The sequence below is a fragment of the Delphinus delphis genome, chromosome 12 (genome assembly GCF_949987515.2).
Source record: "Delphinus delphis chromosome 12, mDelDel1.2, whole genome shotgun sequence".
NCBI lineage: Eukaryota > Metazoa > Chordata > Mammalia > Artiodactyla > Delphinidae > Delphinus > Delphinus delphis.
Window position 1 is genome coordinate 65,753,045 of NC_082694.2, and position 27,597 is coordinate 65,780,641.

A 27,597-nucleotide genomic window follows, 5' to 3' on the forward strand; every position below is an offset into this window, starting at 1 on the left:
GACGAGATTCCTGCCAGGCTGTAAAGATGGTCAGTATTTAGGACAGGCTCGTAAAGATTTCTCCCAGTTTTCCAACCCACTGCCATTATCACTTGCTATGTTGCCCGCAGCACTAAATTTGCCCTTCGCAGAGGTGGGCGTCCTGCCTCCACCCAGATTCAGCAGCAGCCGTGATGTCTGCTGGGTCTGCTTTTGACATAATAGAGCCCCTTTCACTGAAAGCCAGCCAGCAGCCCCCATGGAGTCCTGGGAGATAAAGCCCTTTCAGAGTTATTCACTCCAACCCCACACCTGCATATTCAGCAGCTGACCTAGTTTTGAGGGAGCTGGAGGGTATCTGGATGTCACCTTATTTACAGAGTGGATAGAAAATGCGCTAAGCTCTGGGCCCTGCCTGCACACAGTATCTGGGGAGATCTAGCCGGCACCTCGGAGGCAGGCGGAGAAGAGAGGAACAAATTCTCCTCCTCCAAGAGCTAAGGCTTCTTGCTAATGTCACGTTTGGGGAATGAATGATAGGGCTTAGGGGACATGACTCTGAAACTCCTTCTAGCCAGAAAATCCAGTTTAGCACCTTTTGACCTATGGATTAGGGGAGGTGTTTCCAGGATAGCCTCGGCGGAAAGTGTATGACGGGGCTTCTGGCGGGCACCTCCTCCCCCCTCCTTCCTCCATCCTTCTCTAGGCAGGAGCTGGGTTTGGAAGCCTCTTTCCACGAATGACCCTCTGCCATTGTAGGTCCCGGTAAAGGATATGACGGAGCCCACCTGCCTGGGTTTAATCCCAGCATCTGCACTTACTAGGAGTGTGACCTCGGCTGATCTCTTTAGTTCCTCAAGCCTCAGTTTCACCTTCAGTAAAATAGGGTTCATAATAGCACCTGCTTCAGGTTTGTTCCGAGTATTCAATGAGAGACATCTTTAGGACAGAGCCTGGCACGCAGTAAATGCTACAAAACAATTAGTTGTGATTGCTGTTCTGAGTGACTATGTCCAGTGTGCGAACTGATCACCTTTTCAAGTCGGTCCTCTTCCCTGGCTTCTCACAGCCGTCTCCATCTTGATTACTCCACGGTCACCTTTGCCCAAGAAGAACCTAGAAGGAGATTTGGGGAAGCTGCAAACCTTGCCGAACATATTCCTTGTGAGGATAGCTGTAGGACTGGCCACTCCGGCCCTTGGAAGCCAAGTCCCAGGACGCCTGGAGAAGACCCTCTGGGGCTAATGTGTCAGAGGAGGAAAGGGGCCAGCAGTCGAGCAGGGAGCAGGCTCCTTGGCCTGATGGGAGCCTTAGGGTCTCAAGCAGGTTCAGGTTTCTGACCCCACCCCTGAGATCCCCAGGTCTCCCCCCAGAATCACCCAACACAGCCTCTGTGCCTGCCCCAGACCCCACCTTCACACACATAAAAAAGGGAGTTAGCACAGAGGCCACACAGACCTGTTTCCAGCCTTCCAAGCTGGCAGTGACCTTATGTATTACTTTTTTAATAAGTAGTTTTCTGGTTGTGTCGTTTGCACGGCACTGTGCTCAAACCCATATCTGAGGTGGGGCTTTTGGGTGGATGAGCCCTCCAGAGCCCCAGGCGACATCAGCACTGATCATGGCCTGTCTCTTTCATCACAGCCGGACAGTAAGCCGGTGCACCCAGTCACCTGAGGATGCAGTCACAGGTCACATTTCTGCCACAGGGAAGGAAGAAGCTAAATGTAGCTTAGCCGACTGTAAATCGTAAAATTGTAAACTTTTCTCCCCATTAGCATTCAGTCCCCAAAAGGAATAATAGTAACCACAGCAATGTTGACAATAATAATGTGTTACATTTGCATTATGTTTTGCAGAGCAATTTTCGGGTCTTATCTCATTTCTGAGACTTAATCCAGGACGGTAAAATTGTGTGGGGTAAAGATTCATATTGCCCTTGGGGTGGAGGAAGAAACCGACCACAGGAGGTTGAAAGGGCACGCTGAGCAGAGCCAGGCTCAGGACCGGCTTTCCTGACTCCTGTTTTCGTTTAGCATCTATGGGACCGTCGACAGGAATTACAGGATCTTCTCTGATGATGTGCATCCCCTTCTCTGCCCATCTCCACCTTCCCACACATCAGCACTCTTGCTGCTGCATGTCTGTCAGGGCGAAACTGAGTTGAAATGTACAAGGGGCCCCTTGAAAGAGACGAGAAGTCACAAAAGCTTGATGCCTGTAGCATGAGCACTTCTCCCTTCATTCTTCCCTCCTTTCCTTTACCCTCTTCCTTTTACCCCATTACTGTCTCTGGGTCACAGTTTGGAAGCCTGCAGACTCACCCCATGGGTGTATTTTGCTTCACCCAAAGGGGAGGTTTAAGGCGGTGTCACTAGGCAGGTACTGTTTGGCACCTGTAAGGTCTTCTTCGCTCAATTTCTCTTCTCGGTGACCCTGAAGGCATGTTCATTTGTGACCCCTGCTGCACACCTTGGTTCAGTCGGGCCCCTTGAAAATTGCTTGCCTCCGTAGCTATTCCTTGAGGCTAACGAGATTACTGATGATGCCTTAAGATATTTCCTGGCCCTGTACAGGTGAAGAGGGAGACCTCTTCTGTCACTGGGAAATTCAAGTCTCGTTTTTAGTGTTTTGTTTTTTTCCTGCTTCTAGTGAGTGAGACTCTTGCCAGCCGCTCTGGCCACACTGTTGGGCCATCCCAGGAGGAATGCCCTCCTCTTCCCTTGCAACCCTGCCCTGAGAGATGGCTGCAGTGTCACCCTGGCAGACCTCAGCCTTTGGAGGTGACCCTGTGCCCAAGACGACTCAGCTGTCCACACCAGAAACAATGAGTTTCAGTTCTGTTGAGCTGGAGGCCTCCCTTTCTGAGCTAACTTCCGGTCCCCTCTCCCTAGGTCCAGGCCCTCTCCTTGGGCCCTCCCGAGCACAGGTTCCGTCTCTTCATGCCTGGTGTCCTCCAGCGCCAGCCTCCTGGTTACAGGCACAACCACCCTCCTTGTGCCACCATGCAGTCCACCAAATCCTCTTCCTCCTGGGCCCCGTTCGGTTACTTGGCTCCCAACCCCACTTGATCTCTTGCTCTCTGGGTTCCAGAGCTGAAAGGGACAGAGGCTTCTCATGTTCCCATGGTCTGTTTACTGCTCCATCTTTGAACACAAAGAAGATGCAGAAATCCATGATGCGGGTGGGGCCAGCTCTCTTTTAATCCTCATGCCCACCAGCAACTGGGAGGTGTTCTTCAAGCAAACAAGTGATGTGAGATGCCCATCTCCATAAAGGAGCCCTGGCTTTGGTCTTTGGTGGTGGAATGTATAGGGCATTGGGTAGGAAGGGAGCAGACGTGTAGCATTGGGGCTCACTCACTCTGGCACGTGCAGGGGGACCAGACCTTCTTGCCCAGTCACGCTGATTTATACTTTCCTGGCGTCTCCCTCTCATGCTAATTAGCAAGCGAATTAATTTCCATATAAGGCCCACATTGCATGAGACTCTTTCTCTTCCCCTATTCCAGAAACAAGAGCTGGGCTTCTGTCCATCCTGTTAATCACATTATATTTCACAGTTGGAGTTTTCAGGCAATTATAATAATTATCAGAACTTTTCTTCTTCCAGAAAGCTCGAAGCATCCCCCAAAGCTGTATTTGCGTGTGATGTGCAATTGGAAAATAGGTGGTCAGTGTGTGTATTGGGCAATGACGGGGAGGAGAGGACTAGGTGGTGGTGTCTCTTGTCCGAGACCAAATGAGACTAAAGCCAGCAGTAGAGTCATTGTGGTATCCAGACTGTCAAGACCCCCCAGTGGCTCAGAGAAGCCACAGCAGACCCAGTATCTAGGCACCTGGCTCTTGAGGGAGTGGGGGTGAGAAGAAACGTGGGGAAGAAAGACAGAAGGAGGTGGAATAGAAAAGTAAACTTATCCTTGATGAGTTATCTGCTACCTCGTTTGGCCTGAGAAATAGCCCTTTCCTCCTCTATTATATGCCCATTCCATCTATCAAATTCTTTAAAAGTGACTTTCATATAATTAATACTAGCCATTAAACTACAACATTGAAGGAGCAATTGCCTAATTCTGAGGAAAATTTAAATTTATTACCAGCACCCGAGATAAAATGAATCCTAAAGAGAAGAAGAGAAAACCGTGCAGAAGATAAATAGAAAGCCAAGTGGGATATTGACTTGATCCTTCTCCAGTGCAGGGTAATTTGGCTTCTAAAGTGAGTTAGATCATAATAAATTAAATTTAGATTTCTGCACATCAGTTAAATAACTCCCCAGACAGAATTCCAGTGAGAGGAAGAGGTGATAATACATGGCGGAAAGATTGAAATGGAGATCTTATCTAAGCATCCATAATTGACGTGCTGTCCCTGGACGAGGGAGAAGGAGTTTGCGGCTCTTTCCTTTGTCATGAGCCCAGATGGGTGAGTGAAGGGCTGGCTTGCCCCTCCTTCTTTGTTTGAGTTGGTCCTGCAGACTGTGGGGAGTGTGTTACCGGCAGTCACTCCTCTCCCAGACCATTCCTACCAGGTAGGACTTACATAGCTGTACTGGTGTGATGAGGGATTCTGCTGTCCTCTCTTGACTGGCCCTTGGAAAAACAAGGTCACTTCCCAGATGGATGCACATCAGGACAGTACAGAGGTGGGCAGATCCTCCTGCGTTTTTGTGACTGCCTAGCAGGGTGAACAAAGTGGCCCCGTGGATGAGTGAAACATCTGGTGATGGGGAAAGAACACTGGTTTTGAGGTCAGAAGTCCTGGGTTAGAGTCTCAGTCGTCTCCAGCAAGCTCTTATGCTTTCTTAAGCCTCAGTTTTCCAATCTGCAAAATGGGAACCACCTAACTGGCCTGCCACCTGCATGGGGTCAACACAAATGAGATATTCCAGTGAAAATGCTTTGAAGACTGTAAACGTTTCTGTTTGTCTTTCAATCGTTATTATACTTTTTTGTTTCTAAAAATTCTGTTTGGTTCTTTTACAAAGAACTTTTGTTCTTTCCTAATTTTTTATTCCACATTTCAACCTACACATGCTTTATATTGTATCTGTAATTTCTGTGTCTGGATTACTTGGTGGATCAGAGTACGTTGTTTATAGTTTCCACTCCCTCTCCCTTATAGTGGACTTGTTCCCTCTGTGTCTGGTCATTTTTTATTGTGATTCCGTCTTTTGGTGAGCTACATGGGAATCCTGGGAGCCTACCTTAGAGATGCTTTCCTCCAGATAGTATTTATATTTGTCTCTGCTGGGAGCCAGGTTACAGCTGATCTGGGACCATTTAGTCCCACTCCTCGACCTTAATTATGGAAGACTCAGGTTCAGTTACCCCACCTTTTAGGAGCCTGGCTTTACTTTCTCAATGACCTTTGCCCTCGGGGCAGCCTCGCATCTTTACTTACCATTCAACTATCCCAGCTCTGGCTTTAGGCCCTGTATTTTCCCTGGCCTCACCTCTCCTCTTGTGGTGAAGATTTTCGTTCTAGAAAGCCCAGTAATGCATTAAAAACCACATTTGTGCCACTTCCCTGGCGGTCCAGTGGTTAAGACTCTGTGCTTCCAATGCAGGGGGCACAGGTTTGATCCCTGGTCCGGGAATTAAGATCCCGCATGCCGTGGGGCGTGGCCCAAAAATAGAAATAATAAAATAAAACAAAACAAAATATACCTTCAAAAAAAACCCACCACATTTGTTGTTATTTATGCAGAATCTAGCTGTAGTTCAGCATGAAGGTCCTGGCGAATATCTGGTCTGCCGTGGTGCTATAAGCAGACGGCTCCAGTGGGTAGAAGGCAGGGGCACTCGGGGTGGTGCTGGGAAGCCACAGGCTGCGGTCCTGGAAGCAGCCTGGATGCGTGGAGATGTGAACGCCAGGCTGCACAGCTAGCATAGAAACTGGGTCTACAGGCCTTGAGGCACAATTCTCAGTTGTGTGATCTTGGGCAAATAATTAATCCTGCCCGTGCCTCAGTTTCCTCACTTGGAGATTGGGGATACAATTTTCTGTTGTATATTGGGATTGTAAGGGTTAGACATCATTTGGGTTACCCCTCCCTCACTACTGCCCTCTGAGGTTCTGACAGGGGAGCTGGGATGGGTAGTTTTGTGTGCCCAGTAGGTGGTGGACCTTATCAAAGGCACAACAAAGCAGCTTCTGTCTAGGAAGCCTGCATATAAAAGTTAGATTGTATTATGAGCAATGTCTCCCTTCTCGTTCTGCACATACGGAAGGGTTTCCAGGGTGTTTGAATTCCTTGATGAACCCCACCCAACTTCACTTACTCCTGTTCTCTTGATCCTTTGGTAGATCTTTTGCACTTCTCTGTGTCATGTTTTCTGAGTTGCAAGTCTTATATAATGGGGGGTTGGAAGACCCGGGGAACACATAGTTGCCATTAAATATCTAAAGGGTATGAAAAAGAAAGGTCAGATTTGCATTAAATATCCCTGGGGATAAAACCAGGCCCCAAAGGGAGATACTACCAGGAGACAAATTCTGGTTCAAAATTAGAAGAAAACTTCTAGAAGTTACAGTCCTTTGAAGCTTGGAGTGGGCTTCTTGGAACCGTTCTGTCCCTGACTTGTGGGATGTCCACCGGTGGAATGTTACACTAGAGTTTAAAACATTGGGTGGATAGATGAATTATATCGTCTTTAAAGTATCAGTTATATCCTTTTTTTCCATTATGACCTTCTGTGTGTGTTAGTCTCTCACATTCCCATCTTCCTGCAGGAATCTGCCTGCAGAGTTCCCCCTTTCTTGCCCTAGACTGGCAGGATGAAGCCCACTGCTGAGAGGAGAATGACTGCCCACAATGGGGAGTGAAGGGCGGGCGGGAGGATGGTGAGAGGGGGTACAGACATCCTTGCGTGGAGGAAGATCTCTAAGCAAAGAAAGAACTGGACCTCAAAAAATGGTGGGAAACACATAGATAATCTTCGAAGGTAACCCAAGAAAATGGCAGTGAGGATGTACTAAGGTTGAGTCCCCTAATGGTTGAGCGCATGGGAGCTGGAGCTAGGCTGCCTGGGCTCAAATCCTGGCTCTGACACTACCTGTGTGACATTGGGCAAGTTACTCAATCTCTCTGTGCCTCGGTTTCCCCAGTTATAAGATGGGAATGGTACTACTGATATCTATTATAGTGAGGATTAAATGTAAATATTTAGGACAGATGATAAGAGCCCCCCAAGGTGTTAACTGTTTATTATAGGGTGAGTCTGAGACATTCTCTTAAGGATCAGGTGCAGTTCAGAGTAAGATGGAAGCCTTAGCAAGGGCGAGAGATTTTCTCATTTGAAAGTGAAAAAGAAGAGACTTAGATCAATAAGAGAAAACTAGTAATACCAAGCTGGGGAAAGAAGGGAGGGAGACAAAAGCATTAGTGGAAAATAAAGGCATCTTCAAAACCTAACAGAAGGGAAGGCTACACCCATGTTTCTTGAGCCAAATAATCAGCTTGAAACCAGAGTGAGAGAAAGCAGGCCAGGGGAGGATGGAGGAAAGGGGATTCATGATTTCTCGTGGAAGTGTGGTGAGAGGAAAGAAGTGAAGTGACTTAACAGAGGTGCTTTCGAGCTTTCATTTTTAGTGCCAAATTATTTAAGCACTGGTCTTGGCCAGGGGGTTGGCTGACTTAATCAGATAGTTTCTACTTAAAAGATGGTCTGCGTTTTTGTTTGTGGCCTCATACTCCTCTTTTGAAACACACACTCGAGATTGAATAAATTCCGGTCAGAAAGTCAAGTGGTAGCAGCTTGGGGGGCCACGTGGCAGTGGGCGCAGCTCTGGGGTGGGCCCTTGGGGGGGCTCCTTGGCGTGTGTTCTTGTTTTGGAAAAGCATTTCACCTCCTGTGCTAGGAAGGCTTGCGAAGGTGAAAGCGCCTGTTCAGAAACTCTCTCGATGTTCACATGAGCCAGGAAGCGAGGAATCCGATGCATGGGTACAGCGTACATGCCCTGGGCCCTTAGAGGCCGGATGTGGGGACTTGCGAATTGAAGAGCTTGGAAAACAGCTCCAAATCAGGACTGGAAGTATCTGGCAAAGTTGCTGCCCCTTTAGAAATTCTGGGAGGACCGCGGTCAACTCTCTTCTGGGGGCAAGCAGGGCAGGAGTGTCTGGCCCTTCCTGCGGGCATGTCCCCCACTCCACTCCTCCAGGGGGGTCTTTCTCTGCCCATTCATCCTCGGCAGAGAGGACGCCCCTTGTTCTGTCCATGATAAACAGAACAGACCATGGCGCTGGGAGGCCCTAGGGAGATTCAGTCGGGGGTCCCTTCACTTACTAGCCATCGTGCATGGGCAAGCCACCTTACCTCTCTAAGTCGACCCCTCCCTGTCCAAATGGGGGTTGTGTGAGGATTCTGTGACAATACCTGCAATACCTGCTTCATAAAATAGAGGTTGCTATTCAAATGGTAGTGTTGTCTTAAACACAGTCTCACCATTATCTAATACCTCCAGACATCATTATAGAAACACCAAGCTCCCAGTACAGGGAGATCCCCCCAGTGGATCCAGTGCAGCAAAGTGGGAACCAGCTCCGCACCCGTGACCGCCTGAGGGCGTGGTCCCCTCCAAGGATGCCCTTGACAGACTGCTCAGACAGTTTCTCTTGCCGGCCTGGCTGCTGCTCTGGCTCTAGGCTTTCTGGAAGCCAGCTGAGTGCTCACGGCACCATCTCCAAAGATGCCAGGGATGCTTAGCTGCCCTTAGGGTGGCGATTACCAGGCTGAGCAAACCACCCAAACTTGTAGCCCCTTGGCCCTGAGCCTGGTCTGGTATTAATAGAAAGTAGGGATTGGGATGAGACTTAGAGGTTGGTCGAGAGCCCTCACTCCAGCCCCTGTGCCTCCCCACGGTGCCTGTCCCACCACCTGCTTCTCCAGCTGATGGATGGAACTGTACACCTGGGCCCCATCAGGCTTCCCTTCCCACCGGGTTAAAGTGCTGAGGTTGCCTCCCAAATGGTCTCCTCGAGGAGCTTTCTCCCCTCCACTCCATCCTGCACATGCAGCCAGAGATACTCTCCCCTGACCTGCTTCATAGGGGACCAGCCACATTCTGGAATTTTCTTTCACTCTTGCTCTCTTTGCAGTCCACACTCTGACCTCCCCATTCTGACCTAGCCATTCCCTGAAAAGATGCTCCTCCCCTGAGCCATTCTGCCTTTTATCTGGATTTTCACTGCACACGTACTTCCCTTCCCCATATCCCCTTAAAGCAAAATCCCTGCTCATCCTTCAAGTCCTAACTCATTTGCTGCTGCTTCTGGGAAGCCATTCCCATGTCCCTCGCTCCTGTTACAGGTGTCTTCATGCAGGTGTCTCTACAATGTTGCGCCCGCTGGAGGGCAGGGGCCTTCCATCTCCGCATCTCCCCTCCCCAGCACACAGCACTGTAGGGGCTCACAACTTATTTTGAGATTTGCAGTGAATTCAGTGGGGCATGAGCCAGTTGGAGATGGTTCAGGGCGCTGTGGCCCTTCCCGCAAGAATGGGATGTCAGGGTGGCCCTGAGGTCATGTTCCAAGCACAGGTGACATCTTTCAGGCTGTGACATGACACAGCCCAGGCTGGGGGTTTCATACCACCCCCACACAAATACCCCCATGTAGCAGCAGTATCACAGGACATTAATAAAATCAATTATTGGATAAAAATCACTGGTTTCCAGTGCTTCATTTTGTGCTATTAGCAGGAGAATGCTGTTTCAAAAGGAGATAACAGAGAGAGAGAGAGAGAGAGAGCGAAAGGGAAAGATCAATTATCAGATAAGATGCAGTGGTGCCTGAGATGAATGTGTATGTGGGTGAGCGGCCCCCCTTACCTGCCAAATGTGGGCCGAGCGCTTGCACTGCTGTCAGCAGCACCTGCCCTGGGCCTTCCTGTTTAGATGCCCTGAGTGCAGAAGAGCATCCTGGTCAATGATGGGATGGGCGGTACCCGGGCAGCTTCAGATACCTGCACAGCGAGGAGGGTCAGTAACACATGAATGAACATCTCACCCTCGATGCCAGCCCCAGGGCTCCAGCCCTCGTGGTCCAGGTCGGAGCCTAGTCAATAGGTTCTTCCTGGCACAGGACTCTTTTGGCTTTGACGCACCTGAAAGGTCTGAGCTTTGTTGATACAGACCAGCTCTCCCCTAGCGGGGTCAGCACTAGTACCCACTGGGCAGTGGCTATCAAGGGAAGCATCCACTGTGCTGAGGCCCTGAAGCCCATACCTCCTGCTGGCTGTGTGGAGTCTCTGTTGGCTGCAGAGCTGGGGTGGGCAGAGCAGAGGCGGCAGCCTGGGCTCTGGGCAGGAGCCGTCGCCTCCCTGTGTGAATCCCCTCACCTCCTCTGCACCAGAGGGTCCAGGAGACAGAGCTCTGCTTTGGGCTCTGCCACCAGCCACCTGGGCGACCTCAGACAAGCCAGTAACCTTTCTGAAGGCTTGTCTTCCCTACTCTGCAGAGGGTCTTGGGGAGGGTGAAACGGTATCGTGAATGCAGAAGCCGCCTTATACATTCTAAAGCACTGTCTTCGCTTGTGGTGAGGGTTATTACTTGGTCCCCCGTGGATGCTCCTTAAAAATAAGCCCAGATTCCTGGTTTGGAGGAAGAAAGGGACACACAGGCATCCATCTGGTGGGCAGCACACCATTATAGATGGATTGCTTACTTCTCATCGCCGCCTTCCTTTGGCAGAGGAAGGAATGACAGTCACTGTGTACCACCTGCTATGCGCCAGCCACTGTGCCAGCACTTCTCACCAAGTGTCTCAAATTACCCTGGAGAAGTGGCCCCTGGGGTTAGTATTCTAGAATCCAGGTCCCAGCCCTGCAGCATCCTAGCTGTGAGATCTGGAGCCAGCTACCTGGGCTATAGAGCCTGCTTCCTTGTCCATGCAGTGGGAATACGAACGACATCCATCTCCTAAAACTGCTCTGAGAACTACACGAGATAATGAGAGTACATAGGTCCTAGCACAGTGCCTGGTATGTGAGCACAGCACTCGTTAAATGGTAGCTGTCATTGTCATCGTCATTCTGTTGTTATTATTATTGCTCATGGTTTTATTAACGTCCTACCTCTGCCCCTATCTTTGAGCTAAACCTCGCCAGCACAAGCCTGGTCTTGGCGGCTGGGCACTGACAGCCAGAGGGGGGCTGAGAGGACCGGGAGCCGTCCTCACAGACTTCCTGTTCATGTCACACAGATTCCGGATGCTGACTGGGATGACCTATGGGACCAGTTTGATGAGCGGCGGTATCTGAATGCCAAGAAGTGGCGCGTCGGTGATGACCCCTATAAGCTGTATGCTTTCAACCAGCGGGAGAGCGAGCGGATTGCCAGCAGCCGGGTGGTCCCAGACACTCGCCTTTTCAGGTACTTTTCCCGACCCCTCCCCACAGTCATGTCAGGTCCACAGCAGGCCAGCTTTGTGCAGCGCCCAGTGCCAGGAATCGGGCCAGGGAAACCGTTTGTTGCCAGGTAGACACGAGGGGCTCTGTGATGTTGCAGTTTGCCCCGTCTGTGCTTCTTGCTGCCGTGAGCCATCCCAAAGCACCCCGTGGAGAGGGAGGAGGCCTCCACCTGCACCCTGCCGCCCTCACCCGGGGCTCACCCTAGGCATACCCGCCAGGAAGTCATGGAACACTCAACACCCTACAGCCAGAACCTTTCTCCCCTGGCAGATTCCCATGGCCGGGCCTGGCTTTCACACTGGGGGAGGGCAGGCCTCTGGGCAGTCAGGCTGGTGGTCTCTTCTGTCGCTGGGAGGTCCCCCTGGCTTCTCTTCTCACGTGCCAAAATGTCAGGCCGTCAGAGGTCCTACAGCCTGACCTCCTGGCACGTGAGAAGAGAAGCCAGAGGGGCCTCCGCTGTCTGCTTCGGAGCAGCCCTTTCACACAGCCTCTGTCCTGCTATCCCCTTGGTCAGGCCCCCTTCAGATGGGTTGCAGAGATCAGGCCTGGGGCAATGTGGAAAGCTTTGTTTCCCAGCAAAAAGAGGCTTTATGAAGGCGCTTCGCCTCTCAAGCCTTCCTAGAGTCAGCCAGCCCTTTGCTTCCTGGGGAGGCCTGAGGAAGCAGGTCAGTCTCACCCAGTGCCTCCCCTCCTGACCTCCAAGCTGGGAGGCCCAGCTGTGCCAAAGACCCATGAGGGCGTGTTTCCTGTCTGCTGCGGGAAATTGACTTGGCACCCAAAGTAGCAGACCGGCAAGCTTGGGGTAGAGGGGCTTGAAGGCAACGTCAAATGAGAGACTGTAGGGTTGCTGTTAGCTTCTTAGCTTTCTGTGTCTGTTTGGGCCTCTGGGTACTGAATTGTGGACACTGGGGTTTAGAAGCAGGACAGTAAAAATTCTCATGACAAACGAGGCTGGTCGATCAGGTGGTATGTAAGTTGGCGGTATGGGAAGGCTGGTGGACTCAGTCTTCCCGACTAGGCTGCACAACTCAGAACTTTGACTTATACAGTTTATTTCTGTGGAGGGGTTTGACCAGTCCTGGTTAATCACCATCACGCCTAAGAGGAGCCGGAGTCCTGGTTTCCCCCATGAATAAAGCCAGGGGACTGAACTGGATGAGATCTATGCCTTCTCACTCTGAGAGTCTGTGAACTCAACCCTCCCCTCGAGGTACCCAGAAGATGCTTCCTTAGCAGTGGGCCCTGGAAGTCCCTTTACCCAGGACACTCCCTGCTGCCTGCCTGAAAGCTTCAAGTCAGAGTCTTGTACTATTCCTATTAAAATTCCCCAGCACTTACCCTGGTCCTTGGACATGATAGAATTTTATTTAAATATTAGATTATTTTATTTCACGGGGCGGAGAGTATGTATAGGAGAACAGGGAAGAGAGAGCAGGCAGAAGGCTGAGAAGCTCCACTGGGTCTCCAGCGTCCAGATGCTGAGGCCCTGTAGAGGGACACGGGGACACCTCCTCGCCAGGAAAGGGGCTGGTGTATCTGGGTGACAGCTGTCGGAACTGCCTCTGAATGCTCCCACCTGCAGGGAGGAGGCGTCGGGGAATTCACTGGGCAGGCAGATTTGCGGGGATACCTGGCCAGGACTAAAGTCTGCGTTCACCCTGTTTTATGATCTGAGAGGCAGAAATGAAAGCATTTTATAGGGCTGGACATAGTGGTAGTTGTGGGTGAAGAACTCAGCCTGTCCCCAAGGATCTGAGTTCCCCAGGTCCAGTTCCAGGCTCCCTACCTGACCCAGTGTGTTTCTTCCGTGAGGTAAGTGTGATCTTCTGGGATTGCAGCAAGAAGGGAAGAGAAGATTTAGACAGAATGCAGACACCCTTTGGAAGACAACGAGGAAAAGTGTATCAGCCACATGTCTGCCTCGGGACAGTGACCTTGCTCTGCGGGAGCTCGGATTGTGTTACTCAGAGCAGTTCAGATTTATGGATCCTAATCTGAAAGAGCAGGAAGGGGAGACGACAGGGCATTGGGAATGAGGGCGAGCACATGGGACCAGGCAGCCATGGCACGTGGTCCCGCCTACTGTGCACAAAACCCTAAGCAAGCCCTGACAGAAGCTGCCCGCTGATCAGCTCTCTGCAGGCTGAGTTTGGTACGGGACTGACCCTGTGCCTGTATCACCCTCGTGATGGGAGGTCCGGAGACTGCAAAGCCCAATGTTCTCCTCTCAAGTGGGCCCCCACGGAGTGGTGACTTTCTGTCTCCAGGACCTCCCATTTCCAACCCTTACCTCCCAGGGAGTCCGTGTCCTTGAGGTTGAAGTCACCAGCTAAGTCCCTTCATCCTTCTGTGATTCTGGCCTCTCTGCTGTATCCTGTCTTCATCCTCTTCCAACCCTGGGGCTTGCCTGCCTGGGCCCATTCTCAGGCCCTGCCTGTCCCAGCTCTGACCAGCTGTGGCTGCTGGTGACCTGCGTCTACCTGACCAGGGGTTCTCCGTGGTGACTGACATTTGGGGCTGGGTAACTGTAGGTAAGGGGGGCTATCCTGTACTTCAGATGTTTAGCAGCATCTCTGGCCTCTACCCACGAGACGCCAGTAGCACCTCCCCGAGTTGTGACAACCAAATATGTCTCCAGACGTTGCCAAATGTTCCCTGGGAGCGAAACTGCCATGAGAACACCTGCCATAAAGCCAGCCCTGCTTGTTACCTGAGTTCTCAAGAATGAAACATAAATATGCCTTCTCAGCCCCAGCAAAAGGATGAGGCCATATCTTCCCCCTAAGTCAGAGTCAAGCAGAAGGCAGTACAGCCCAGGGGTTAATGATATAGAGTCTGGGATCAGATCACCCTGTTTCCTGTCTTGCCTGTGCTGCTGAGTAGCTGAGCAAACTCATCATTACCTGGCTTCCCTGGTCTACACTTTCCTCTTTTGAAAAGTAGGGATAAAAATAACAATGATACCTATCTAATGCGCTTTTCATAAGGATCAAATAATCTATATGTAAAGTTACTTACATACTCCTCAGCAAGTAGTAAAAAAAAATTTTCATTGTTGTTATTATTGCACGGTAATAATATGGGCAGGTTGGCACTGCAGGGCCAGGAATGGAAGGGAAGTGTCGGGGCGGGAGGGTCTCCTGAGAAAACTGAAGATACTCAGGCAAGAGAGGCAACCAAACGCCGAGTGTCAGGAAGGAGCATTAGGGAGATCACTTCAGTTGTCAGGAGAGGTGGGGGTCAGGGAGGAACAGAGGAGGGCCTCAAGGGTGAGTTCAAAGCTGGAGAAATGGGCGTGGAGTGTTGGTCACGAGTCGGGGTCCCAGCAGTTCTCAATCCAGGCATCTCATAAGAACCACTTGGGGAACTTAAGAAAGGCTGATACCCAGCCTCCAACCAGCTGAAGTGTCTCTTTTCTGAGTTCCCCAAGTGATTCTAGGGAGCAGCCAGGGTTGAGAAACGCCGTTCCAGGTACGTGTTTGTCAAACTTAAATCACCTGAGGTTCTCGTCAAACTGATCCAGCAGGTCTGGGGTGGGGCCTGAGAGTCTGCATTCCTATCAAGCCCCCAGGTTCTGCCGATGGACGGTCCATTGATCACACTTCGAATAGCAAAGGCTTAGACCGATGGTTCTCAAAGTGTGGTTTCCCAGACCAGGAGACTTGTTAGAACTGCAGTTTCTAAGCTTCCCCCCAGAACTGCTGAGTGAGGCACTCTGGGGTGGAGCCTGGCGATCTGTCTCAACAAGCACCACAAGTGATTTTGATGCCTGCTCAGATTTGCAAACCACAGAGCATCAGCTGGCACTGCGGCTTCCTTTTGTGGGTCAGATGAAGTCCATGGGTGGGTTGGTCCAGCTGAAAGGCCCAGGGTTTGAGTAGAAAGTAGGCCCTGGTATAAAGATGCCTTCCTGCCTGCAGGCTGCAGCCCTGTCCCTCTGTCCAGGTGATGGGGCTCTGTCTCAGGCCCTGTAGAGACCTCTGGCTTCTCTGCCCCTTCCTCTTCTCAGTTTCTTCAACCACAGGGTGTATATGCTGCCATCCTCTTGGCAATTGGCATCACCTTTACCAAGAAGCTCCTACTGTGGCCATTGGCCCACCCTGGACTCCTGCTTCCTTTGTGGGACCCGACCCCATGGACACGGCTTCCCTCTCCCTGTCCATGTTCCCATCATGCCTTGCAGCTAAGGTTCTACTAGTTATGACACCAGTTGCCCTCTAGGGGGGAGAAATCTTTGATGTGTGATAGGAATTCAATAAATGTTAGTTGAGCAAATGAAAGGGAGAGTAAGCCTGGAAAGACAACTGATTACTCTTTTCCTATCTGCCTGATGGGTAAATAGGACAAGAGGAGCTAGAGGAAGCCCCCTTCTCCGTATCCTCCCATCCTCATGGGCTTCAGTTAAGGGACCAGGAGAAGAACCTCTGTTAAAGGAAAAAGGCCTTTTTCCCTTAAAGAGTTCTCATTACTGAGAAGAGAAGAGTGAAGAAACAGCATGTGAGAGGGGTCTGAGCTTATTAAATTTGCTTCAGATTTTCCTACCACAGTAATTGCATTGTGATGTATAGGATGCGTTTGAGCAACGCCTGAAACAGAGCTGTTAGCTGAGCATCAGAGCGGGCACTGCTGAGAGAGCGTGCACTGGGCAGAATGGCTTAGGAATCCAAAGGTACCCAGGTGGAGTGAGGAGGGGAGAAAGGAAGAAGGCTGCGGAGGTTTTCACCAACCACCCACTGTGCTGATTGAAAAGCGAGTGCATTGGTGGCGTGGAACGCTGACAAACAAGTCATGGCGGGGTGTCACGTGATAGAAGAAGCCCCGGAGGGGCCAGGGGCTTGATCCCCTGTGTGAAATGGGATAGAGTCACCATCTTTCTCTTGGTCCTTTACCCCGTGGAGTGCACGGTATTTTGTGGGAGGCAGCAAGGTTTACCTGGAGCCTGGGATGACTGAAGTGAGGAGTAGCAGATAAGACTGGGGGGCAGGCTTTGAACTCTCCATTCCAGGGTTTATGGGGGCCGTGGGGCCCATGGGGTCAGCAGTGAGGAGAGTTTAGAAATGAGTTCTTACAGTTTCCAGTGGGTCTACTCATTCACCCTTCAGGGTCAACAACCTTCCCCTGCCCGCCCTACCCCTTATGTAACATTTGACATTTTCACAATCTTGAGATGGAAACCTGCTGTCTTGGGGCTTCAGACATGTCTTTGCTACAGCTTGGTCTCCCCACCCCTGATTCAGGCCCAGTGAGAGCAGTGGGGACAAGGTGGCCAGCAATGGCCTTCTGCCCATCCCTGCCCTGTCTTGGCTTGTTTTCTCATCTGTAGTTGGACTAGATAACCTCAAAGCTTTCGCATTCCCTGAATGCCACACAATTGTAGACGGGTTCATTCTTCCGTGGTTGGCCTTCTCTTCCTGATATAAACATACGCTCCGCTCTCCCAGCCGCCTCGGCCTCGTGTGCATACAACACGGGGTGCTTCAGGGGCTTCCCTGGTGGCGCAGTGGTTGAGAGTCCGCCTGCTGATGCAGGGGACACGGGTTCGTGCCTCGGTCCGGGAAGATCCCACATGCCGCGGAGCAGCTGGGCCCATGAGCCGTAGCCGCTGAGCCTGCACATCCGGAGCCTGTGCTCCGCAACAGGAGAGGCCACAACAGTGAGAGGCCCGCGTACCGCAAAAAAAAAAAAGACTCTGTCAACACGGGGTGCTTCATCAGGGCATCCTAGTCCCGCATTTTCCCCCTAAGGCCCGTTGTTCTGTTAACTCGGATGAGAGCCTTCATTTCCAGGGCACTACCTAAGTCCTGTGGGGCCGCAAGGGTGAGTGGATGTGGCTGCCTGTGTTGGGGGCTGGAGGTGGGGTACCATAAATATTTCAGTGAGGAAGAGACAGCGTCTAGCTGGGGTGAGGCTGAGCACATTTCCCAGGGGGGTTCTGCTGTTTCTCAAGCATTGTCTGGTCGAACAAACAGTCCTCATTTTCCAGTCCTGCCGCCCCCACCCGTCACCACATTCTGGTGACAACAGCTGATTTGCTATCATCCAAGTAGCACATAAAACGTCTGGCAGACAGGAAGCCATGAAGTGGAGGCACACCCCTCGTGAAGGGGGGAAATATTTTGATGAGGCACATGTATACTTTCGCTGTTGCCTAGCAATGCTTATTATGGGGTTGCTTTGATTGCAGGGGAGCAGGTGGCAGGGTGGATGCGCCCGTGAGCTGTGAGCTGAGAGGAGTGAGAGCTGGGAAGCCTCATTAGGTCACCTCCCCCGGCCATGCTGGGTTTGACTGTTCCCCTCGGCGGCATATCCTCCTGGGCTCTGTCCAGTGCGGTGCTAAATCATTCCAACAGTGGGATGCCCATCGCTTGCCTGGAGGGAAAATTCCACACTTCGATAATCTCACCGGGAAGACGTTTTTCCTTGGCTTCTTTTCATCCTGGGAAACGAAGGGGCCGTGGCCCAGTCTAGGATTGCATTTATCCTTCCTTGAATTTACTCAGTTGGAGTGGCTGCCGAAGATCATCATCGTTTCTATCCTTGTCCTCGTCACTTAGCAGTAATAGGATCCAGATCTTTGTGGCTGGAATGGCTAAGCGTAACAAATGTTCATATTCCCTCAGAGTCAAGGCAGCTCCACTAGCTCAGCATAGACTTGGTGATTCCAGATCAAGGTGGAGGGGAGGGGAGGGGAAACCCATCGCAGGCAGTTAGCTTTGCAAACAAGCTCTCCCATCTGCTGCATTCTGGTCTCTGTGCGCCATTTTTCAATACAGGAGTTTGCAAGCCCGTTGACAGTGGTTCTGAGAGTGCTTCACTCCAGAGCATCTGAGAGTTTCAGGGAGCTTTGGAAGGGAATAGCGGGAAGAGTTTCCCAACAGCCTGGAATCTCTCAGCAGGAGAACTGTGTCTGCTGCCCTGGGTACCCCTGATTGCAGGACCACTTACAGGCCCCGGGAAGGGGTTCTCTCCAGGGTGCGGAGGAAGAAAGACCACAAAGGCTGAGAGAGCAGGGCGTCTCTGGGCCAGGATTCCTTCCACTCAGGTCCCCTGTTCCTTGTGTGCTGCCCCTGCAGGTCCCTCCCTCAACCCCCGGCCTGCGCTGTGAGATTCGGACAGATTTCCCAAAAGGGCAACTCTTCAGCCTTTGAAAGGGGGCCAGTCAAGAAAAGCTACTGATGAGAACTCATCTGGACAAACCGCCTTAGCTAATGTTTTTTCACACCTTGTTTCCTAGTTAATTCCCACCAACTTGACTTCCCACCACTGTGCATCTCACTCATTCCCTCATTTCCCCATTCATCCACTCAGCATATTTACTGAACACTAACCGCATGCCGAGCTCCGTGCTAGGAACTGGTCTCCGCTCCCAGGAGCTCATGGTCTAGTGGGAGAAGTGCACAGCAACGGGTTCCTGATGCTCAAATGTGGATTGCCCTGAAGCCATGTCCTTATTTCTGGAGTTAAGGCACAGCCTTCCTGCCCTTGATTTCCAAGCACCCATTTCCTGCCCTGTCTCTGGTTGGGTGTAGCTATTTCTGTCTTGACCATGGAACAGAACACAGGAGTTAGGAGCTTTCCCATAGGAAAAAGACAAAATAGCATTAGGCTGGCATAAGGAGGAGAAGGAGTTTACACGTGAATGGGAAGCAGAGGTTTTTTGAAGGAGGCAGCATCTGGACCGCAAGAACTAGGGGAGACAGGTAGGATTTTTGCAGGTGGGAGGCATTCCAAGTTGAGGGAACAGTGTACCAAAGGCAAGGAGATGGAAGAGCCACAGTGTTTTGTGGGAGTCAGTCCAGTTTCCTTGGAGGGTGGGATAATGGAGGGGATGAGTGGGGGAGGATAATTCTGGAAGGGATACTTTGGGCCATATTGGGGCAAAGCCTTGGATTTGGGGTGAGGACCTTACAGTTAATTCAGTAAACACTGGAATGCTTTCACTTTCACACTTGACCTGGCCCCTCATCAGAGCAACCCTGAGAGACGCCCTAGACAGCACATCTTGGGGCAGCACCATATTTTGGGAGCTCCTGCCTGTGGGAGGGGACCAAGCCCAGCCTGAACCTGGAGCCGGCCCAAGGCGGTGGGGCGTAATGTGGGATCTTGGCTCTGAGGCTCTGGCATCCTCAGGGTGGGAGTGTTGTGTCTTACACCTGGGAGTTTACTCAGAGGTGAGGTGGGAGAGATGAGAAACCAGAACTGGTCCGGCAGGAAAAGGAGCTGGTAGGGACCTGGAAAAGGGGGTTTGTTCTTGACCCCCAAACTAACTGCTGGGCTTCAGGATTGAGTACCAGTACTGGCTGTGGAGATTTGGGCAGAACAGCAAGACTAGCAGATTAACCACATACCTAGGTATGGAAAGCTAGGCTCAGATAGGTTAAGGGACTTGTCCAAGGTCGCACAGCTAGTCAATGCTTGGGTTAAACTCAAAATCAAGCTTTTAGATTCTAGGTGAGCGTGTGTGTGTGTGTGTGTGTGTGTATACACACATATATATAATTCTGTCACAAACATAAAACCCCTATTATGGCCAGGTTCACTGAGTGAGTGAGTGAGTGTGTGTGTGTGTGTGTGTGTGTGTTTGACTTGTGCTTGTAGGAACAAGCAGAAGAGATGATGCGTGAGGATTCTGGGCTTCAGATAAGATAGTTTGATATTTTTATTTTAGTTTTGCTTAGAGACACAGAAATAACATATTTCAGTTGGTTAATGGAGTCAGTAGTTTCTTCTGGTGTTCTGTCACTGAGGCCAAATTCTAATGGGCAGGTACCCCACGAAGAACGCTGTGTGGCTTTGAAAGGTACTAAATGGCCTTGCTTCTGGGGGCAGATTTCCCTTCCTCCTCCTTGCGTTTGTCCCCTTTATTACATGATGCCTGAGGAAAGAGGCAATGGAAAGAGATGTAGAAAGAGATGGAGAGGTATATTCAGTGCCCAGAATAGGAAACTGGTTTGGAATTAATATTTGCCATGAAAAAAAAAAACAGCCCCCAATACTTATTACTTATACATATTGCATAATTAAGCTATTAGGGACATATCAGTAAATGAGCAGTCCTGGCGCTTGCTCTCATGGAACTGAGATCCCCAAGTGAGCAAATCCCCCACTGGATGACTGGGAACTACCTTAGTGCCCCTACAGGCCACCAGTCCCTCCTCACCTGTGGGTCACTCCCCATGGGAACAATGTTCCCTTACTCTGGCCTTGAAACTTAAGTCCTGGTGCCCAGGGCCAGTAACACCAAGGGGAAGGTGGTATCATTTCTCTCTCCTCTAAATTATCTTTTTCTTAAAAATTTGGTTTGGGGTGTGTACTTTTAAAGGTCAGAGGCAGAAGGCTGAGGGGACCTCGGATTTGCGCTCTGTGTTCTGGGGTGTTCTCTCTAGCACTATGAAGGGCACCAGGATGGTTGGAGTTCTAAGAAGGGGACAAGGCACTGATGAGTTTGCTACCTATTTCATTACAGTCCTTGCCTATTTCATGGGCTGTATCTTGAATCCTTCCAGTTCCGTGGCTTTTGAAATATTCCTGCAACACCAAAATATACCCACGGATGAGGAGCTCTCTTCGTCTTAAGTAAACTTTCTATCAAAGTATCACATACATATAGGAAAGTTCACACTTTGTACATGTACAGCTTGATGAACTTTTCCTAAGAGAAGTTACCCATGTTCCTATATCAAGCACCTCGGTCAGGGACAAGACCCTCAGTTTGCCAGAAGCCACCTTTGTTCCCCACTCTGCTCCCCATCATAAGTAACACTGTCTAGACTTCAAATGCCATAGACTAGCATTGCTTGTTCTTGAGCTGTTTATAAAGAGAATTACACAGTGTGTACTTTGTGTGTCTGCCTTCCCTCAAAGGTATGTGTATGTTTAATCCACTTGGAGTTTATTTTGGTATAGGGTGTTAGGGAGTGTTCTAATTTCATTCTTTTACATGTAGCTGTCCAGGTTTTCCAGCACCATTTATTGAAGAGGCTGTCTTTTCTCCATTAGAGGAAAACATAGGAAAAACACTCTTTGACATAAACCACAGCAAGATCTTTTTTGACCCACCTCCTAGAGTAATGGAAATAAAAACAAAAATAAACCAATGGGACTTAATTAAACTTAAAAGCTTTTGCACAGCAAAGGAAACCACAAACAAGACGAAAAGACAACCCTCAGAATGGGAGAAAATATTTGCAAATGAAACGACAGACAAAGGATTAATCTCCAAAATATACAAACAGCTCATGGAGCTCAATAGCAAAAAAAACAGACAGTCCAGTTAAAAAATGGGCAGAAGACGTAAATAGCCATTTCACCAAGGAGGACATACAGATGGCCAAGAGGCACATGAAAAGATGCTCAGCATCACTAATTATTAGAGAAATGCGAATCAAAACTACAGTGAGGTATCACTCACGCTGGTCAGAATGGCCATTATTAAAACATCTAGAAACAATAAATGCTGGGAAGGGTGTGGTGAAAGGGAACACTCCTGCACTGTTGGTGGGAATGTAAATTGATACAGCCACTATGGAGAACAGTATGGAGGTTCCTTAAAAAACTAAAAATAGACCTACCATACGACCCAGCAATCCCACTACTGGGCATATACCCTGAGAAAACCGTAATTCAAAAAGAGTCATGTACCGCAGTGTTCATTGCAGCACTATTTACAATAGCCAGGACATGGAAGCAACCTAAGTGTCCATCAACAGATGAATGGATAAAGAAGATGTGGCACATATATACAATGGAATATTACTCAGCCATAAAAAGAAATGAAATTGAGTTATTTGTAGTGAGGTGGATGGACCTAGAGTCTGTCATACAGAGTGAAGTAAGTCAGAAAGAAAAAAAATACCATATGCTAACGTGTATATATGGAATCTTAAGAAAAAAAAAAAAGGTACTGATGAACCTAGTTGCAGGGCAGGAATAAAGAGGTAGACATAGAGGGGCTTCCCTGGTGGCGCAATGGTTGAGAATCTGCCTGCTAATGCAGGGGACACGGGTTCGAGCTCTGGTCTGGGAGGATCCCACATGCCGCGGACCGACTGGGCCCGTGAGCCACAACTACTGAGCCTGCACCTCTGGAGCCTGTGCTCCGCAACAAGAGAGGCCGCGATAATGAGAGGCCCGTGCACAGTGATGAAGAGTGGGCCCGCTTGCCACAACTGGAGAAAGCCCTTGCACAGAAACGAAGACCCAACACAGCAAAAATAAATAAATAAAATTAATAAACTCCTACCCCCAACATGTAAAAAAAAAAAAAAAGAGGTAGACATAGAGAATAGACTTGAGGACTTGGGGTGGAAGGGGAAAGCTGGGGCAAAGTGAGAGTAGCATCGACATACATACACTACTGAATGTAAAATGGTTGGTTGGTAGGAAGCAGCAGCATAACACAGGGAGATCAGCTGGGTGCTTTACGATGACCTAGAGGGGTGGGATAGGGAGGGTGGGAGGGAGGCTCAAGACGGAGGGGATATGGGGACATGTGTATCCATATGGCTGGTTCGCTTTGTTGTGCAACAGAAACTAACAGTATTGTGACGCAATTATACTCCAATAAAAATCTATTAAAAAAAAAGATAAGTGTGTGAAATCCAGCCACATTTTGCAAGACAGTTTGTTCATTCTCATTGCTGTATAGTATTCCTTTGGAGGAATATATTACAATTTATATATCTGTTCCACTTTTAATGCTCATTTGGGGTTTTTCCAGTGTGAGTTTCTTCTGAATAGAGCTCCTATGAGTAACCTTGTATTTGTCTTCTGGCGAACAGGTGTATGCGTTTCTGTAGGGTGTATATTTTGTTGTTGTTGCGGTACGCGGGCCTCTCACTGCTGTGGCCTCTCCCGTTGCGGAGCACAGGCTCCGGACGCGCAGGCTCAGCGGCCATGGCTCACGGGCCCAGCCGCTCCGCAGCATGTGGGATCCTCCTGGATCGGGGCACGAACCCGTGTCCCCTGCATCGGCAGGCGGACTCCCAACCACTGTGCCACCAGGGAAGCCCACCCCTGGCCGCTTTTTAAGATTTTGTCAAACATCTAAGGAAGCGGTTAGACCGTTTCCACCCCCACCAGCAGGGTGAGAGTTCCGGTGGCTCCATGTCTTTGTTGGCCGTCACTTGCTGTAATCAGTCTCTTTCATTTTAGCCTTTCTAGAGGCTGAGTAGGGGTGTCTCATCGTGGTTTACATCTGCCTTTCTCCACGAATCAGTGAAGTGGAACGCCTTTTCCTAGGTGTATCGGCCACTTGAATCCTTGATCAAGAGTCTTGCCCCTTCCCTGTTCATCTTTCTGTGCTCTTTGCCCAAGAACCAAGCATGAAGCCTGGCTTTGAGTCTGTCCTCAATTATCTCCTCCTCTTCTGATTAGTTTCTGGCATTTTGTCCCACATCTTGGCAGCATGATAAAATGAGAGGGGAAGAGCTGAATGGAGCATGAGAAGATCTGGGTCCTAAGATGCTCCCCAGCTCTTCTGCTCTCTGGGTGACATTTCTTCACCTTTGAGAAGAGAGAAGCAGCTCAGAGATTGTTATTAAGGTCACTTCTAGCTCTGCTGCTGGTGGAAAATACTCTGCCAGTAAGAATGTGCAGGAAGTGACTTAGGGACTGACTCAGATTGGAGTCTATTTCCAGACGCAGGGTTCCTTCTAGCTCAGCAGCAATGGCCCGCCCCCAAGACCCCGGTTTAATCGTTCTGCTCACGCACTCCCCTTCCCGACAGGACTCGAGGGCCCCGCAGAACCAGTGGAGCTGTCCTTTTTTATTGCTGCCGCGGCCGTTTCCTTGTATGGTTCCCCTGCCCCCTCATGCCTTCCCCTCAGTGGAGGTCACCAGACTCCCTCCCAGCTGGAGATCCAAATGTAAGCTGATGTGACACAATCTTTGCACTTATCCGAAGGTCTCAGGATCTATTAAACACGACGACAACAAAACCATCTACCCCTGGAATTGACACGTGGGCGGCAGCTTGGCTGCAAACTGGTGACCTGCCCACGTTTTTCAGTCTAGTACAGGGAGTTGGGACATACGGACTTTTCCCTTTAAAGCCCAGGATGCTGTCGTGTTCAGTTACCATTATCCCCCAACCCCTAGTGCACTTGGCGTGGTGTGACGCCCCTAACGCCAGAGAGAAACAGGGCTGGTAGGCCTGGCTTGACGCGGCCCAAGGAGTCTCAAGGCACCTTTGGCAATTCCTTAGTGAAAGGCTGAACCTTGTGGTAAGTGCCTAGAATGAGAATAATCACACCTTATATTGACGGGAGACTTTCCAAAGCACTCTCACATCCCTTACCCGTGATGTCCTCAGTAGCCCTATGGGTGAAGGGGCCATTGTCATTTCACAGCAGAGGAAACAGAGGCCCAGGCAAGGCAGCTGGTTGGCTAAGTGGCAGAGTAGGTCTTCTCGCCATGTGAGCCCCGAGAGAAGTCATCTCTGCCACTTACCAGCTGGTCCTCGGGCAAATTACTCAACCCCCGAGCCTCAGTTTGCTCATCTTTAAAATGGGAATAATAACGGTACCCAGGATTGCTGTGAGGGTGAGCAGATCCCTAATCCATGCTGAGCCCAGTCTTCAACCCCTAGTAAGCGCTCGGTGACTGTTAGCTGTGGTCGTGAGCAGTCCAGCAGTAGCACTCAGGCCCTGGGGCCTTTTCACCGCTCTGCAGCTGTGGGTAAAAGCAGGTCCAAGAGGCGGGCAGGGAGGGTGACCCAAACCAGGACAAAGGGGTGATGTGAGTAAGTTTGGAGAGGTCCTGGCCTGGTGCCTTGTCCCACACCTCCGAGTTGGCGTGCGCTCCAAGAGCAAGGCGGGCAGGGGTGGAAGTTGTGCAGAGAGCATCCTGCCTCATCCTTGGCTCTCAGCACCGAACACTTCACGTGCCTGAATGTCAGACTTACTTTGGAAACTAGAACACAAAATAAGCCATGAGGCAACTGCAGTGCCGCGTCTGGTGAAATTTGCATTTTTCAGATACCGGGGATAGATGCCAAGGCCAGCAGAGGGAGTGATTTAAGGGCTGGGGTCCAGGAAGTACAAAATGTGTTTGACAAGAGATGAAAAGAGCAGAGAGGAGATGACAGCTGTGGGTGGGAGAAGCTGTGGGAAGGAAGCTGCCCGTGCAGCTGTGGTGACAGACAGTGGGATGGAGCGACGTGAGCCCCGGGGACCAAGGACAGCAGGAAAACTCACTGAGGAATGTGTGACGTGACAGAAGAAGGGCTCTGCTGGGGGACCTGGGGAGTCACGTGGCAGCCGGGCTTCCATCTGGACTGACAAGTGGCACGATCAGCAAAGGCCCCTTGTGGAGTCCTTAGTGTCCTGGATGTAGGAAGAGGAGCCACTTACATTGGACTGAAGCATATCGTATCTGACAGCTCTCACGTCTGCCCTCACCTCACCCTCCCAGTGACCTTGCAGCCAGACCACACATCGTTATCTCTGTCCCCTGTTTTCCTACTTCTCCCTGTCACTCCTTGATTCATCATATAGACACATCATTTTTTCCTTACTACAGGCCGTGCCGAGCCTGCCTGTCGAGACATCAAGTACCCAGTCTGCTCTCATGTCTCCATCCCAGGGCAAGCCCACTCTTCACCCTGTGACCCAAACCAGACCCTTGGCGTCCCCTCCTCTCTCACCCTCACTTTGTTGGGTCTGCCTCCTCCATAGCTCCTGGTCCCTGCCCTTGCTCCCTGCTGACAGCTCTCCCCTCTGCCTGGGTGACCGCAGCAGCCCTCAGCCGCCCTCCCACTGGGCTCTGGCCCGCCACCGGTCCACCCTCCACACCTTCTCCATGGAGAGCATCCCAAATGCCGATGCATCGCTCCCCATCCAAACCCTGCAGAGCTGCCAGCCCACCCCAGCCGAGCCCAGGCTTGCAGCTGCCTGACTGCACAAGGCTTCATTCATGCCTTCTCACCTTCGCTGCTCTCTCCCCTTTCAGGAATGCGGGTTGGTTGGGTCCCCACTCCAGGAAGACATTTTGCCCCCTCAGGCTAAGTAGGGCAGCGCCTCCTACTCGCTCACCTCTGAGCAGCACCCGTTACCCCGAGTTTCAAGCTTTCCCTCTTCCCTCCTTGAGCCACAGGGGCAGGGATGCTGACTTCCATTTGCACCTCCCTCCAGAGCTCCACACAGTGCCTGGCACTCAGACGCTTCATCAGTATCAGCAGATGACTGATGGATTCAAAGAGCACCCCACTGGATTCATTCTCAGACAATCCACTGAAAACATCAGGGTTTGCACGTGCAGGCGTGGGAATGAATCCTCAGAACAGAGGGAGAAAAATCACGGGAAATTTAAAACGACCTTCACTCAACAAAGAATTCTCTGTGTTACCACATAAAATCAGCCAGCATTTATTGATCAAACTAGTCCCCCTGACACGTGGTAGGCACCTTACATACGTTCTCTCAGTTAAGCCTCATGACAACTTTGCTGTGATCCTGGGTTTAGAGGTGAGGAAAGTGACTGCAGTCGGTTGAGTAACTGGCCCACGGGAACATTAAGCAGGAGAAACATGGCCGCTGCCCACAGAGAAGATAGCACAGCCATGCAGGAGGGGCAGGGAGTCCAGGGAGCCCATGAGAAGTGTGATGGAGGGGCTGACCTGGGCTAAGCATTGCACAAAAGTTACACTGAGGCAGCCCTGGAAAGGACGGTGGCTGGATGGGGAGGTGTGTGGAGGTCGTGGCTCAGGCATGGCCAAGGAGGCGTGGACTGGTTAGCAGGGCTAGAAGGTTCAGGCAAGAGAACCGTGGGGCGGAGCTGAAGGGTTAACACGATGGTGGGGGACTTGGGATGTGGCCAAGGTTTAGCTTAGGTAACTACGGAAGGTAGGGAGAGTTACGTGTGTGAAGCAGGGTGTTAGGAAGATTAATGTGGAAGGTGGGGGGAGGAATGAGATGAGGAGTAGTCAGAAGGCCATTGTAGTCCCACAGATCAAGGGGGTGGGCCAGGCTTGGGCAGATGGAAGTGAGAGTAAAAAGAGGGGATGGAGGCAGAATTTGGTACAGGACTGACTCGGGGATGGGCCGACAGTCTAGAAGGGTACAGGCGGGCGCGGGAGGTCTTCCACAGGGGCCCACCGTTATGAGTCCCCTAGAGCAGAAGAGACATTGGATGCTTGGCCCTCAACCAGACCATTCTGGCGCTCAGTGTGCTGGGTCTGACCACATGCCTGGAGTCACTAGGCTACAGGT

General features: G+C 50.7%; 1 protein-coding gene across 1 annotated transcript in view; it reads left to right on the forward strand.

The window, feature by feature from the left end:
* The window catches only part of GALNT14 (polypeptide N-acetylgalactosaminyltransferase 14), a 125,855-nt gene that overhangs the window by 24,167 nt on the left and 74,091 nt on the right, over positions 1-27,597 (forward strand). Inside the window, exon 2 of the mRNA XM_060026323.1 lies at positions 11,182-11,351. Coding sequence (XP_059882306.1) covers positions 11,182-11,351 — 170 coding nt within the window. The remainder of the gene's footprint in view (positions 1-11,181; positions 11,352-27,597) is intronic.